Source organism: Globicephala melas, chromosome 21 (genome assembly GCF_963455315.2).
Source record: "Globicephala melas chromosome 21, mGloMel1.2, whole genome shotgun sequence".
In the NCBI taxonomy this organism is placed as follows: Eukaryota; Metazoa; Chordata; class Mammalia; order Artiodactyla; family Delphinidae; genus Globicephala; species Globicephala melas.
Genome location: NC_083334.1, coordinates 23,574,550 through 23,588,740, shown reverse-complemented (window position 1 = coordinate 23,588,740; position 14,191 = coordinate 23,574,550). Strand labels below are relative to the sequence as shown.

The window sequence follows — 14,191 nt, the reverse complement described above, 5'->3', positions numbered from 1 at the left end:
CTAGACTTAAAAATTAACTTTTTGATTTAAAATACAGAAAATATAACTTTATATTTTAAGTCAACTGTTATAAAAATAGTTTAAAACCTTCTTTCATTTAACAGTTTAAACAATGAAGGCTGATTCAGAGCTTTATATTCTCAAATGCTTTCATATAAGTAGTTTTCTTGGGCCTCTCAAAAATGTGACCTCTTAATTAGGATTGACTGAATCAATTATTTTTGAGGCATATTGTAACTTATTCTACAAATATCTTTATACTACAGATGTCAGTATTAGTGTTATCCTGTGTGCTGTAAGTATTTCCCCAGGCATTTTTCTTTTATCTCTTTCTGTAAACAGAAGTTTTTATTTTGTTTGGTTTGAGCTCATCAAAGCCAGCGTGTTTGAGGTGGAGAGTTTACCTGTTCTTTTTATCTCTGGTGCCTGGCCTATACTAGACACCTGACAGATGTGACATGGATACATGAACCTTACTCTTCAGGAATACTTTGATATGTCACGTGATTGCGGTGTACGGTGCACATCAGAGCGAACGGCTTATCAGCCTCCTAACTTGTCCTGTGTGGGAACTGTATATTAAGGAATCTTTCCTCTGTTTTTGGTAATACTTCCTTTAGTAGGTTCTTTAAGTAGGGTGAGCTTGTTAAAAATTCTTAACGTTACATGACTTGAGGATTCTGTTTTAAATATTTCTGGAAAATGTTGGTTATTTGCTCCCATTTGACTTGAAAAACAAATTACTTGATGCTTGCTAAGCAGATGACATAGTGATTTTACTCACTTTTAAGCTTGTTGCCATGACTTTTTCCAGTTGTTAGTTCCATTGCAGGAGGTTATGTTGCTCTTGAAAGACCTCTCTGCCACTTGTTTTCTCAATCTTCAGCCATTATACTAGGATCCTTTTAACTTTGGGATTTGGCTTCTATAAATTGGTTTTTGGGTTTTTTCAGAGATTTTTTTCTTTTTTTAATGTGGACCATTACTAAAGTTTTTATTGAATTTGTTACAGTATTGCTTCTGTTCTATGTTTTTTATGGTTTTTTGGCCACAAGGCATGTAGGATCTTAGCTCCCCAACCAGGATTGAACCTGTACCCCCTGCATTGGAAAGGCGAGGTCTTTAACTGCTGGACTGCCAGGGAAGTCCCTATAAATTGGTTTTTATATTAAGGACTTTTTGTCTTTAACCCCAGTTCATTAATGCTTTGGGCTTGACTTGAATGACTCTGCTGTGAAAGTTTGGTCCTGTGATCTGAACCAGCTATCTGAAGAACCTAACATGATCGTGTCTGAAAATCGTTAGAGCAGTTTTCTTGGTGTGGAACTCCTAGACAGTTTTTCTTGTTAAACAGGGGATCTTGTAGTTTTGTGACTTGCCTTTTTCATTTATATACCAGATACCCATTATATCAAATATACTTCTATAACATTCTTAATGTCTACTTAGTATTCCATTCTGTGGATGTTTCATATTTGTTTTCTTAACTATCCAGTGTACATTTATAGTTTCGTTTTTCTTTTTCTTAAAAGCAGTCATTCCTTTACTTATATCCATACATATTTATCTGATTTTATTCATAGTGTAGATGCCTAGAAGTGGAGTTGCTTGGTCCAATGTGTAACCATGTATCAGTTAGTGTTAGGTTTGGTTTGTGTAACAGAAAATCCAAAATAAGAAAGGCTGAACCAAGGTTGCAGTTTGTATTTCTCCATGTGCAGGAAAATCTGGAGATAGGCAGTCCAGGGGTGATAACTCCACTGAGGTATCAGGAAACCAGACGTCTTGCTGTGTTAGTTTCCTGGGGCTGCTGTAACAAATTACCACTAACTGGGCGGCTTAAAACAACAGACATTTATCCCTCACGGCTCTGGGGGCTGGAAGTCCAAAACCTAGGTGTCAGCAGGGCCACGCACCCTCTGGAGGCTGTAAGAGAGAATCCGTTCCTTGCCTCTTCCAGCGTCTGGAGACTGCTGGCACTCCTGGCCACGTCACTTCAATCTGCCTCTCTCTTCACATGGACTTCTCTGTCCGTGTGTCTGTCTCAAAACTCCCTCTCCCTCTCTAATAAGGGTGTATGTAATTACATTTAGGGCCTATTGGGATAATCTAGGATAAGTGCCTCCCCCAAGATGCTTAATCACATCTTTTTCATACAAGGTAATATACACAGGTTCTGGTGATCGGGAAGGGAGCATCGCTTTGCAGTGTGTTTTGTCAGCCTGCCACACCTTCCAGCACTCTGCTTGCTCTTCCTAGGGAAGAGCAAGCCCCTCTTTGTGGTAGAGGTGGCTCCTGGAGTCCAGCCATCACATATACATTCTAGGAAACAGGATGGAGAGTGATGAAGGGCACATCCCCTTTTTAAGGAAACTTTCTGGTTCCCACATAACACTCCTTACATCATACAGACCAGAACTTAGTCTTACAGCCATTTGTAGTTGCATGAGAGGCTGGTGCTATGGACTGAATATTTGTATCTTCTCAAAATTCATGGGTGATGCCTGATCCCCAGTGTGATGGTACTTGGAGGTGGGGCCTTTGGTAGGTAATTAGGTCATGAGGGTAAAGCCCTCATGAATGGAATTAGTGCCCCTTATCAGAAGAGACACTAGAGAGATGACCTCTCTCTCTTAATACCATGTGAAGAAGGCATACACAGCAAGAAGGCGTCCCTCTGCAAACCAGGATGAGGGTCCTCACCAGGAATCGAATCAACCGGCACCTTGATCTTGGGTTTCTCAATCTTCAGAACTGTGAGGAATAAATTTCTGTTGTTTAAGCCACCTAGTCTGTTATTTGTTACGGCAGCCTGGACTAAGGCAGCTGGGAAATGTAGTTTTTCAGCTCGGAGCATGGCTATCTGATTGAATACAATGAGTTTAATTATTGAGAAGGAAAGGGATAGTGGATATTGAGGTTAGGCAGTCTTTGCCTCAGATCAGTTTACATTTTGTTAGCTTTCCAGATATGTGCATTCCTGCCTATAGGGTATGAGAATAGGCATAGAAATCCCATGCCCCTTAGTTATTACCTCTCGGCCCTAGGCAACCCTAATCTTCTGTCTCTGTAGATTTGTCTGTTCTAAACAATTCACGTAAATGGAGTCATACAATATATGACCATTTGTGACTATCTTCTTTCACTTAATATGTTTTCAGAGTTATAGCATGTGTCAGGACGTCATTTCTTTTTATTATTAATAGTCCATTGAATAATACCATATTTGTCTATTCATTAGTTAATGGACATTTAGGTGGTTTCCACTTTTGGGCTATTGTAATGCTGCCATGAACATGTGTAAACTTAAGTTTTCATTTCTCTTAAGTATGTATCTAGGGATGGAATTGCTGAATCACCTGGTAATTTTATATTTAACACCCTGAGGAACTGTCAGACTGTTTTCCACAGCAGTTGTACCATTTTAGATTTTCACCAGCACTGTGTGAAAGTTCCAATTTCTCCACATCCTCAAAATCACTTGTAATTCTTTTATATTTAGCCATCCTAGTAGGTGTAAAGTGGAATCTTGTTGTGGTTTTAGTTTTATGATTTTATAATACACATTCAGGTGGTTTTTTCCTCCAGATTTTCTTTTAATAGACAAGAAATGATGCCTTCAGATTTGTGATAGGAGCTTCCCTGGTGGCGCAGTGGTTGAGAGTCCGCCTGCCGATGCAGGGGACACGGGTTCGTGCCCTGGTCCGGGAAGATCCCACATGCCGCAGAGCGGCTGGGCCCGTGAGCCATGGCCGCTGAGCCTGCGCGTCCGGAGCCTGTGCTCCGCAGTGGGAGAGGCCACAACAGTGAGAGGCCTGCGTACCGGAAAAAAAAAAAAAAAAATTGTGATAGAAGTTTTTTTTTAATTGTTGATTTCATTTTTTTTAACAGGCTAAGGAAATTTTAACAAAAGAATCAAATGTGCAAGAGGTCCGTTGTCCTGTTACCGTCTGTGGCGATGTGCATGGTCAATTCCATGATCTTATGGAACTCTTTAGAATCGGTGGGAAGTCACCAGATACAAACTATCTATTCATGGGTGACTATGTAGACAGAGGTTATTATTCTGTGGAGACTGTGACTCTTCTTGTGGCATTAAAGGTATGGTTAATGAAGTTTATTTTTTTTCAAGCTTTAATAGGCAAAAGGCAAGAGTGGCGGCATTGCATATCACATGTTCTAGCTTATGATCCATTCACTTTATAGCCCCTTAAAATAACACTTCATTTTACATCTTTTGAGAGAGAGACATGAAAAAGATACATTAAACCTCTCCTGCCTACTTGTGGTAAATTATTGTTGTAGGTAATCCATAGCTGAAGTCTTGGAATCATTTTTAGTCAACTTATCCCTCATATATAGTCAACTAATAAGTTTTTAAAAAATTCTTGCCTTGCAAAATCTGTTATTCCTGTCTTTCTGTTTTTACTATCATACAATGTATATCTTCATCACTTCACACTTTAATTAGTGCAGTAGTGTGGTAGCTAATATTTCTGCCTCCAAGATCTGACCCCTCCAGATCCACCTTGCATATGCTGCCAGATTAAACCTCTCTCATTTAACATTCATCTTGTTACTCCACTGTTCCCAACTCTTCAATGATTCTGTGTTACCTGCAGAATCGTGCTCACACTCCTTGGCTGGTCCTCTACTGTCTAGCCTGAATTTGCTGCTAGTAGTTGCTAGCATAAACTCTTCGCCTCAGATCAGAGTATTTCAGTGCTCTGGCTATCTCCAAATATTTACCTGATTTCCCCAAACGATTACTCTGTCTCTGATTTCTTACCCCTTCTGCCAAGACTCAGCTCAAGTCCTACTTCTTCCATGAAGCCTTCAACCACCTTAGCTTTACTCCTTCTACTCTAAATTATCGTAAAATGTATTCTCCATCCCTTATTTATGTTACATAGTCGTGTATTGCCTTGTTTCTCATACTTCCTTAAGTGAAATTAGTCCCTAACCAGCAGAATTCATGTATTATATTTGTGTGGACCTGGTACTAGATTTGAACTCTATGCTTAGTGCTGGACACATAATGGATGCTTAGTGAATACGTGTGAAGTATGCATTTGCAGCTTTTTGGCTTGCAGAATCTGATGCTTTTTTATACTTCTTATCAGACACATTGCTAACCAAAAAGTATGCCATAAAGTATGTCTCTGTGTTCTGTTATGGAAAGGAAGCTATATAAATACATTTGAAATCTTGCCCACATTTGGCAGGGCCTGTTTTTGGGGTTTTTTGACATGTCTAAAATTTCTTTTTTTTCCCCCAAATTGTCAAATATTTAATTATTTATGAAAAATTTTAACAATACATGTGCATCATAAAAAGTTGGTTTTCAACATAATACTGTAAAATATACAGGTTCTAGGAAGTGAACTAAAGCATAACAAAGATATATAAAAAAAAGTTATTCATTTCCTTCCTACACCTCACCATCTTCATCTCAGCCTGGCAGGGCCTGTTTTTGTGTTCTGTTGGCAAATACATTCTTCTGTGGGAAATAAAAGGGAGGGGGAAGTTAGTCTGTAGAGAGTTTGTCTTGGGTCCAGATCTCTTCTGTGTCTGTGGAGCATTAAAAAGTCATAGTGTTCTGGAAAGACTAAGAAGACTAGTGATAATTTGAGTATGAAAAAGATATTGGAGACAAAGAGTCAGATACGATTTTATTATAATAAAATAGTTACCAGTTAATAAGGATTCCAGTGAGGGGAGTATGGATACACAGTATGAAGAAGGATGGCCATAAAAAAATATTTCAAAGGTTAATCAAGAGGACCTGGTGATGAATGAGAAAATTTTTTATTCTGAAAAAATTTACATTTAATGTACTAGCAGACTGAAGGACCATTTAAAGAAATGGGTCAGAGGTTAATGTGCTTAGCATAACACTAGTAAAAATACTTCCATGGGTTTCTTTGCCTTTTCCTTCAGGTGCGTTACCCAGAACGTATTACAATATTGAGAGGAAACCACGAAAGCCGACAAATTACCCAAGTATATGGCTTTTATGATGAATGTCTGCGAAAGTATGGGAATGCCAATGTTTGGAAATACTTTACAGATCTGTTTGACTATCTGCCACTTACAGCTTTAGTAGATGGGCAGGTATGTATGTGGGGACAGATAAAAGTAGGAAAAGATTTTCTGTTAGTAATTTAGGGTCTAGATTGACATGACATTCTTTCTGCATCTCCTCGGCCTTTTCTGCCTCTTTCCCTTATACTTTAAGTTTCAGAACAGGGAACTGGGTAAGTTTTATACACGTTGAGACCAGCAAGTTCTTCCTTTCATCCTCTCCATCTTCCTGCTTCCCTTTCCATCTATTGATATATCTACACACCATGTGTTAAGTGACAGTTTCTGATTCTGAGTAGTAGGACAGATCTACCTCCTTGGGAACTTTCACAGTCTTCTACTAACACTCATAAAATAGAAGTCATTTTTAAATGACCAAGTGGAAGTATAGTGTAAACCAAAACTTTTAGATGTAAGTAAGGGATGAAATGCAAGGAAGTGCATTTATTTATAAATTACATTTAATTCAAAGAATGAAACAGTAAAATAAACTTGGATTAATTAAAAATAAAAGCAGAAATAGATACCAAAACTACATAGTTGATCAATATGGCCCAAAGCAGTTTTTGAAAAGTCTATTAAAGAAATATAATGGTCAAAACTCATCTAGAGGGCTTCCCTGGTGGCGCAGTGGCTGAGAGTCTGCCTGCCGATGCAGGGGACACGGGTTCGTGCCCCGGTCCGGGAAGATCCCACATGCCGCGGAGCGGCTGAGCCCGTGAGCCACGGCTGCTGAGCCTGCGCGTCTGGAGCCTGTGCTCTGCAACGGGAGAGGCCACAGCAGTGAGAGGCCTGCGTACCGCGAAAAAAATAATAATAATAATAAATAAATAAATAAATAAATAAATAAATAAATCCGGTATAAACATTGAGGACAAAATAACAAAAATATTTTTGCAAACTCTTAGAAAACTGAAAAACTATTATAACCAATAACAGGAATCAGTAGAGTCTTTGCTGTAAGAGAAACTTAAAATTTTTATATGTCAGCAGTAACCAACAGAAAAGTTAATGGTGGGTCACAAGCACGGAAATCGCATTCTAGAGAAAGTGGAAATATACTATATAAAATACCTAGGATTATAAAGAAAAAAGAAGTGTATTTTAAATGTTAACAGCTCTCTCTGATCATGCATTTTTTGTTTTTTTCCATTGTGTATTATACATTTTCCACTGTGAATATTATTAAATGCTATTTTGAAAAGCTACTAGGATTGACATTGGTAACCATTATTTACTCTCCATTAACTTTCAGCATTTAATAAAACAAATTCATTTTCTTTTTAAATTCATAAACAGATATTCTGCCTCCATGGTGGCCTCTCCCCATCCATAGATACACTGGATCATATAAGAGCCCTGGATCGTTTACAAGAAGTTCCACATGAGGTAAACTTAGTTTTAATGAAAAAGAAAGCAATATAACCACATTGTGGTAACCCTAGATTAGTTAAATATGAATGCTCATAACTTACGTCGCATACTTCCGTTTTCTTTGCCAGGGCCCAATGTGTGATCTGTTATGGTCAGATCCCGATGACCGTGGTGGGTGGGGTATTTCACCACGCGGCGCTGGCTACACATTTGGACAAGATATTTCTGAAACGTTTAACCATGCCAATGGTCTCACACTGGTTTCTCGTGCTCACCAACTGGTAATGGAGGTATGTCCTTTTCTTATAGGATGATGATCTCTGTTTCAAATAAATGTTTCTCTAATAAAGCTTCATGACTTAGAATGTCAGAAACATTCCTCCCCATTACCTAAATGAAAGGAAAAAAACTTGGCTGATTTTAGCAAGTAGGGAAAGTACTAGTTGGCCAAAGCGAAATTATGTATCACTTTTGTAATTAATTTAGACTTCAAGAAAAATTGCAAAAAAATAGTAACAAAAAATTCCTTTCTGTCCTACACTCAGATTCCTAAAGTATAAATATTTTAATATTTGCTTTATCATTCTCTCTCCCTTCCTATTCCCCTTTCCCCTCACACATTACTTTTTTTTTTAGCTGTTTGAACGTCAGCTGAAGGTGAGATCCTCCTTTACATCCAAATTTCCATGTGTGTTTTGTAAAAATAAGGACTTTCTCCTAAATAACCACAGTATAGTTATCAAGGTCAGGAAATTTTCATTGATATAGTACCATTATCTAAGTGCTTTATTCAGGGAATTCCCTGGCGGTCCAGTGGTTAAGACTCTGTGCTTCCACTGCAGGGGGCACAAGTTTGATCCCTGGTCAGGGAACTAAGATCCCACAAGCCTCGCAGCACGGCCAAAAAAATAAAATAATAAAAAAAATTTTTAAGTCTATAAACGCTTTAGTCAAATTTTTATTATCTCACCAATGTCCTCTATAGCAAAAATTTTTTATAGCGAAATTTAATAATGTGTGTGCACCTATAATCTCATCCAGGATCATGCTGTATTCAGTCCCCTCGGATGTGGAAATTCCTCAGATTTCCTTTGTTTTGCATAATCTTGACATTTTTGAAGACTACAAGCAATTTTATTTTGTAGAAATAGCCTTCATTTATGGTTTGGCTGATGTTTCCTTATGATTCGGGATGTGCGCTTTTGGCGGGCGTATCACAGTATGATGATGTGTCCTTCTCGGCACATCGTATCAGGTCATGGGATCTTTCCCAGTGCTGGTGCTATTAACTAACTTGGATCACTTGGTTAAGGTGGTGCCTGCCACATTTCTCTACCATGATGTTACTATTCTTTAAACATTAAAGGAATATAAATAGAATATAATCCTTCCAAACCAGTAGGGAGTAGCTTCAAGATGTTAGAGAAAATTTCACTAACCCAACAGAGGCAGAAGGGGTAACAGCATGGTAATAAAGAACGTAGATTTGTACAGTAAAGATAAACCTCATTATAATCATAAGGAATGGGAATGGATAAAAATTTTTACTTACCTAAAATACTGAGAGTCTCAAATTGGATAAATAATCAAAAAATTCACCCATTACTTGGGATTTATCTAAAACATGATGATACCACAGACTAGAAATAGAGGGATGGAAAATGGTATATTAATACATCAATTAGATAATTATCCAAAATATAGTTAATAATATGAATCAGAAAGGGCTATAAGACAGTAGTATATTTAGAAATAAAAAGAGGTATTTTGCTGATGAAAAGTGGCCCAGTTATATAGGAGAGAATAATTCTAAATTTTTATTTACCTAGTAATAGAGTCAAAGTATGTAAAGCAAAAATTGACATAATTTATGAGGAAGAATTGAGACATCTTCCATCATTGTGGGAGAAATCTGAATACACATCCTAGCCTCGATCTCAAGCATAGATTAAGCAGAAAAAGTTACTGAGCTCCATAGCTGGATCTCAGTGCAGGTGTACGTATTAAAGATGGACACCACATAAGGTAACACAGAAGACTGCATTTCCACAGAGAATACTCGTGTAACTTTTGAGTTTAGTTTTCTAAACTTAGCTCTGTCAACATTATGATTTTATGGTGAAATACTGATTTTTTTTTTTTTTTACATGCTGCAGGGATACAATTGGTGTCACGATCGGAATGTGGTTACCATTTTCAGCGCACCGAATTACTGTTATCGTTGTGGGAACCAGGCTGCTATCATGGAATTAGATGACACTTTGAAGTATTCCTTGTAAGTAACTTTAAATTTTAATTGTATGTAATCACTTTCAGAAGGAAAACTGCAACGTGGATTATTAAAGTTAGAGGTAGAGGAGTTTTGCTTCTGAAATAGCGGAGTGAGGAACATGGCAAACCCTCTCCCCAGTAGGAACAAATACTGGACTGGAAAATGTTATTTTAAACACTTGTTTCAAGTGTTTGGAATTTGTCCTAAATGTATACAGCAAATACAGAAACACTTATTCTGGATCTGCTAACTCTCAGTATAATACCAGAGTCTGTGGAATTTGAGTCACGAGTGTTTCCTCCTGTTTCCAGATCCCCTGTACAGAAACTACACTGCAGTCGTTCTGTCCCGGGTGGGTGTGGTCAAGAAGATGGGGCTTCTCCCCTCCCTCAGTTCCCAGTCCAGGGCTGTTGTTTCTCCCCCCTGGGGGGCAGGTGCCAGCATATCTCACCTGTCCCAGTCCAGGGTTACAGAGGCTCTGCTCCCAGTGGGTGCAGTCGGTCAGGCTGAGACTCCCTTCCCCTCCCTGGCTCCTAGGGTGGAGGCTGTGTTCCAGTCATGTGTGGCAGGCAGAAAATGTTGTCTCCCCAGTTCTTGCCTCAGTGCCTACTCTAGAACAGGGGATGTCACTAAGAAGTGAGCCATCATACCTGCCTGCAACTCCGGAACAGTGGCATAGAAGTTCTGTTCAGAGAGAGATGCAGAACAAAAAGTTCCTTACCTCTGCCTGAGGGGGCTGACGTTACTTAGAACAGAGGGTCAAGAATTGCACGCCTAAGTATTTTGTTGAAGACAGTGGGTATTATGGTGGAGACCAATGAAGAAGGCTCTCATAGCTCCCGTGATACTAGTAGCAACAAGCAAAAGAGGAGAGCAAGGAGAACTTTAACAGGTAAAAGCAGGGAAAGAGATAGTGAAGAAGAGCTTTCCTGAGATCATCACAGTCAACTCTGGGAGACAAGATGGCTGTGCACGTACATTAGGCTGTATCCACACAGGAGCAGTCAGACACATCATGGTCAAAATGTTGAGAGTCTAAAAGAAATAATCTTGAAGGCAGTAAGAGAAAAATGACTTACAGGAGGGAACCTCAATTGAATAAGCAGCTGACATTTCCTCAGAAAGGCAATGAAACATACTCAAAGTGCTGAAAATAAAAAACCAAGGTCATATCCAGCACAACTTCAGAATGAACACAAAAGAAGGGCATACCCAGATAAACAAAAACTGAGGGAATTCAATGCTGGCAGACTTACCATACAAGATATACTAGAGGGAGCACTTCAGGCTGAAAGCAAATGATACCAGAAAGTAAGTCAGCTGCACACACAAGGTAGTAATAGTAGAAGATGGTAGAATTGCACCTTCTTAACTGATTTAAAAACCAGTTGCATGACACAGTAAGGATATATTTGTAGTATAATTGAACTTAAAAGAAACAGAATATATAGAAATGCAGCCGTAGATTTGATAGTAACAGCACAGAGGAGGTGGGTGGGAACAAAGCTGTACTAAAGAAGGAAGTAACACCAGATGGTAACTTGAATTAAAGGAAGAATATGAAGAAAATACAAATGAGAAGGTTATTTAACAAAATCTATAAATATACACTCACTCTCCTTCTCTCTCAGCTTCTTCAGGGTCATAAGAGTATATAAAATAGTAATTATATATTATAGTAATTATATTACAAAGTGTATATAATAATTTTGGGGGTTTGTAACATATACTGTGTATAACAGCAATACCAAAAACGGGGAATGGAAATGGAAAGGAGCTATATGCTATCTAGGAGTAAATACCTCTTAAATCACTAGAATTTATAAATCTGAAGTAGAATTTCATAAGTTGTGTATTCTGAGTTCCAGAGCAACCACTAAAAAAGAAAAATAATGGTAAAGTTATTAAAGGAATTTAAATACTATGTTAGAAAATAATATTTTACTAAAAAGAAAGCAGTTAAAGCAGGAACCAATAAACAAAGAAAGGCATATTTAAAAAAAGAAAAGAAAATGGCAGGTATAAATCCAGTCATATCAATAACACTGAATGAGTCATCAACACAATGCAATCAAAGGGCAGAAATTATCAAGTTGGTGTTTTTGTTTTTAAATATCTAGCTTTATAATGTCTACAGGAAACATAATTTAGATTCAAAAACAAAAATAGGTTAAAAATAAAATGGTGAGAAAAGATACATCATGCAAATAGTAACCATAAAAGTGCTGGACTGGATATACTAATACCAGACCAAACAGATTTCAAACCAAAAACTGTTACTAGAAATAAAGAAGAACACTTCACAATGATAAAGAGTCAGACTATTAGGAAAATATATCATAAACGTATGCACTTAACAGTGGAGCCCTAGAATATACAGAGCAGAAATGAACAGAATTGAAGGAAGAAACAAATAGTTGGAGACTTTATTATGCCACCTGCAATAACAGAACTAGACAGAAGATCAGCAAGGAAATAGAAGACTTGAAAAACACTACAACTTTACCTAACATCTGCAGAACACTCCACCAGGCAATAGCAGAACACAGTTTTCTCAAACGCACATGGAACATTCTCCAACACTGACCATGTGCTTGGCTATAAACCCTACGCCTTAGAACATTTAAGATTGGAGTCATACAAAGTATGTTCTCCAGACACTGTGGGATGAAATCAGAAATCAATAACAAAAGAAAAACTGGAAAATATACAAATAGGTACAAACTAAGACACTCCTAAATAACCTTTGCGGGGCGGGGGGGTGAAAGAAGAAATCACCAGGGAAATGAGAAGATACTTTGAGATGAGTGAAAATGAAAACACAGTGTACCAAAACCTGTGGGATACAGTGAAAGCAGTGTTTGCAGGGAAATTTATAGCTGTAAATGCCTGTATTAAAAGTCAGATAGAATTAGAAGTTGACAATATATAACCCAGAAGAGGGCTCTCACCAGAACTCACCCATGCTGGCACCCTGATCTCCAACTTCCAGCCTCCATAACCTAACTGTACACCTTAAGGACCTAGAAAAAGAAGAGCAAACTAAACTCAGTGCAAGCATATGGAAGGAAATAAAATTAGCAGTGGAAATAAAATGAAATAGTACAAAAACCGTAGAGAAAACCAACGGAACCAAAAGTTGTTTCTTTTTGACAAAATTGAAAAGCCTTAACTAGACTGGCCAAGAAAAAAAAAGAGTGAAGACTCACATTACCAAAATCCCCACAAGCCTTACTGAAAGAAGAAGAATTGTGAGGGAATACAATAACTATATGGCAACAAATTAGGTAACTTGGATAAACTGGACAAATTCATAGAAAGACAAAAAGGAAAACTACCAAAACTGACTCAGAAAATCTGAATAAACCTATAACAAATGAAGAAATTAAATTAATAATTTTAAGACTCCCTATAAAGAAAAGCCCAGGCCCAGTTGGCTTCACTGGTGAATTGACCAAATGTTTAAAAAGGAATTAACACCAGTCCTTCACAAAGACCTACAAAAAGAAGAGGAGGGATTACTTCCCAACCAATTCTTTAAAGATTGTATTACCCTAATACCAAAATCAAAGACATTTTAAGAAAACTACAGACCAATACTCTTTATGTGTATAGACACAAAAATCTGCAACAAAGTATTAACCAAATCCATAAGTATATAAAAAGAATTATACACGGACCAAGTGGGATTTAGCCTAGGAATGCAAAGTTGGTTCAAAATATGAAAATCAGTTCTTGTAATAAACCATATTAATAAAGGACAAAAACCACATGATCTCATTAAGGCCAGAAAAAGTATTTGTCAAAATCCAGCACCTTTTCACAATAAAAGTATAGTTGACCCTTGAACAACATGGGTTTGAACTGTGTGAGTCCACTTGTATGTGGATTTTTTTTTAGTACTCTATAAACACTACAGCACTACAGGGGCTTTGGAACCACAGGTAGGGAGGAACTGCGTATACAGAGGGCTTGGCTTTAAGTTATACTCGGATTTTTAACTGCAGAGGGCTGGGACCCCAACCTCGTGTGGTTGAAGGGTCAGCTGTACTCAACCAGTCAAAGAAGGGAACTTTCTCATCCTGGTAAATGTCATCTACAGAAACCCCACAGCTAATTACATCATTCTTAATAGTGAAAGACTGAATGCTTTTCCTCTAAAATCTAAAACAAGCATGTCTGCTCTCTTTACTTCTATTCAACTGATAGTGATACTACAAACCGTTTATGCCAAACATGAACCAGACATCCTGTCTGCCTAAATCTTCACCGTAGCTCTGTGAGATAGTTTTATGAAAGAGAACACCTGCAGTGACCTACCCAGGGTCACTCCAGTCATAAAGAACACAGAAAAGGTGGGAGACGAGGACTGCTCTTTCTACCTCGGTGTCTTGTTCTTTATTGATTGGTTTGCCTGCAGCGTCAAATCCTTTAACCATTTGCTTTCTTTTTTGCCATTTA

At 37.9% G+C, this 14,191-nt stretch overlaps 1 protein-coding gene and 1 long non-coding RNA gene across 6 annotated transcripts in view; one reads left to right on the top strand and one right to left on the bottom strand.

The window, feature by feature from the left end:
• Window positions 1-14,191, bottom strand: part of LOC132594417 (uncharacterized) — a 32,056-nt gene that overhangs the window by 6,524 nt on the left and 11,341 nt on the right. For 2 of the 5 annotated variants that reach the window (XR_009560583.1, XR_009560586.1), the window contains exons 2-3: window positions 7,560-12,753; window positions 5,660-6,876 (exon numbers count right to left, since the gene is read on the bottom strand). This is a non-coding gene — a long non-coding RNA (uncharacterized lncRNA). Of the gene's footprint in view, window positions 1-5,659; window positions 6,877-7,559; window positions 12,754-14,191 lie in introns of those variants that run through there. The other 3 variants (XR_009560585.1, XR_009560584.1, XR_009560587.1) reach the window with 3 other exon arrangements.
• PPP2CB (protein phosphatase 2 catalytic subunit beta) overlaps window positions 1-14,191 on the top strand; it is a 30,507-nt gene that overhangs the window by 15,509 nt on the left and 807 nt on the right. The window contains exons 2-6 of the mRNA XM_030832598.2: window positions 3,892-4,101; window positions 5,941-6,114; window positions 7,384-7,473; window positions 7,587-7,748; window positions 9,615-9,733. Coding sequence (XP_030688458.1) covers window positions 3,892-4,101; window positions 5,941-6,114; window positions 7,384-7,473; window positions 7,587-7,748; window positions 9,615-9,733 — 755 coding nt within the window. The remainder of the gene's footprint in view (window positions 1-3,891; window positions 4,102-5,940; window positions 6,115-7,383; window positions 7,474-7,586; window positions 7,749-9,614; window positions 9,734-14,191) is intronic.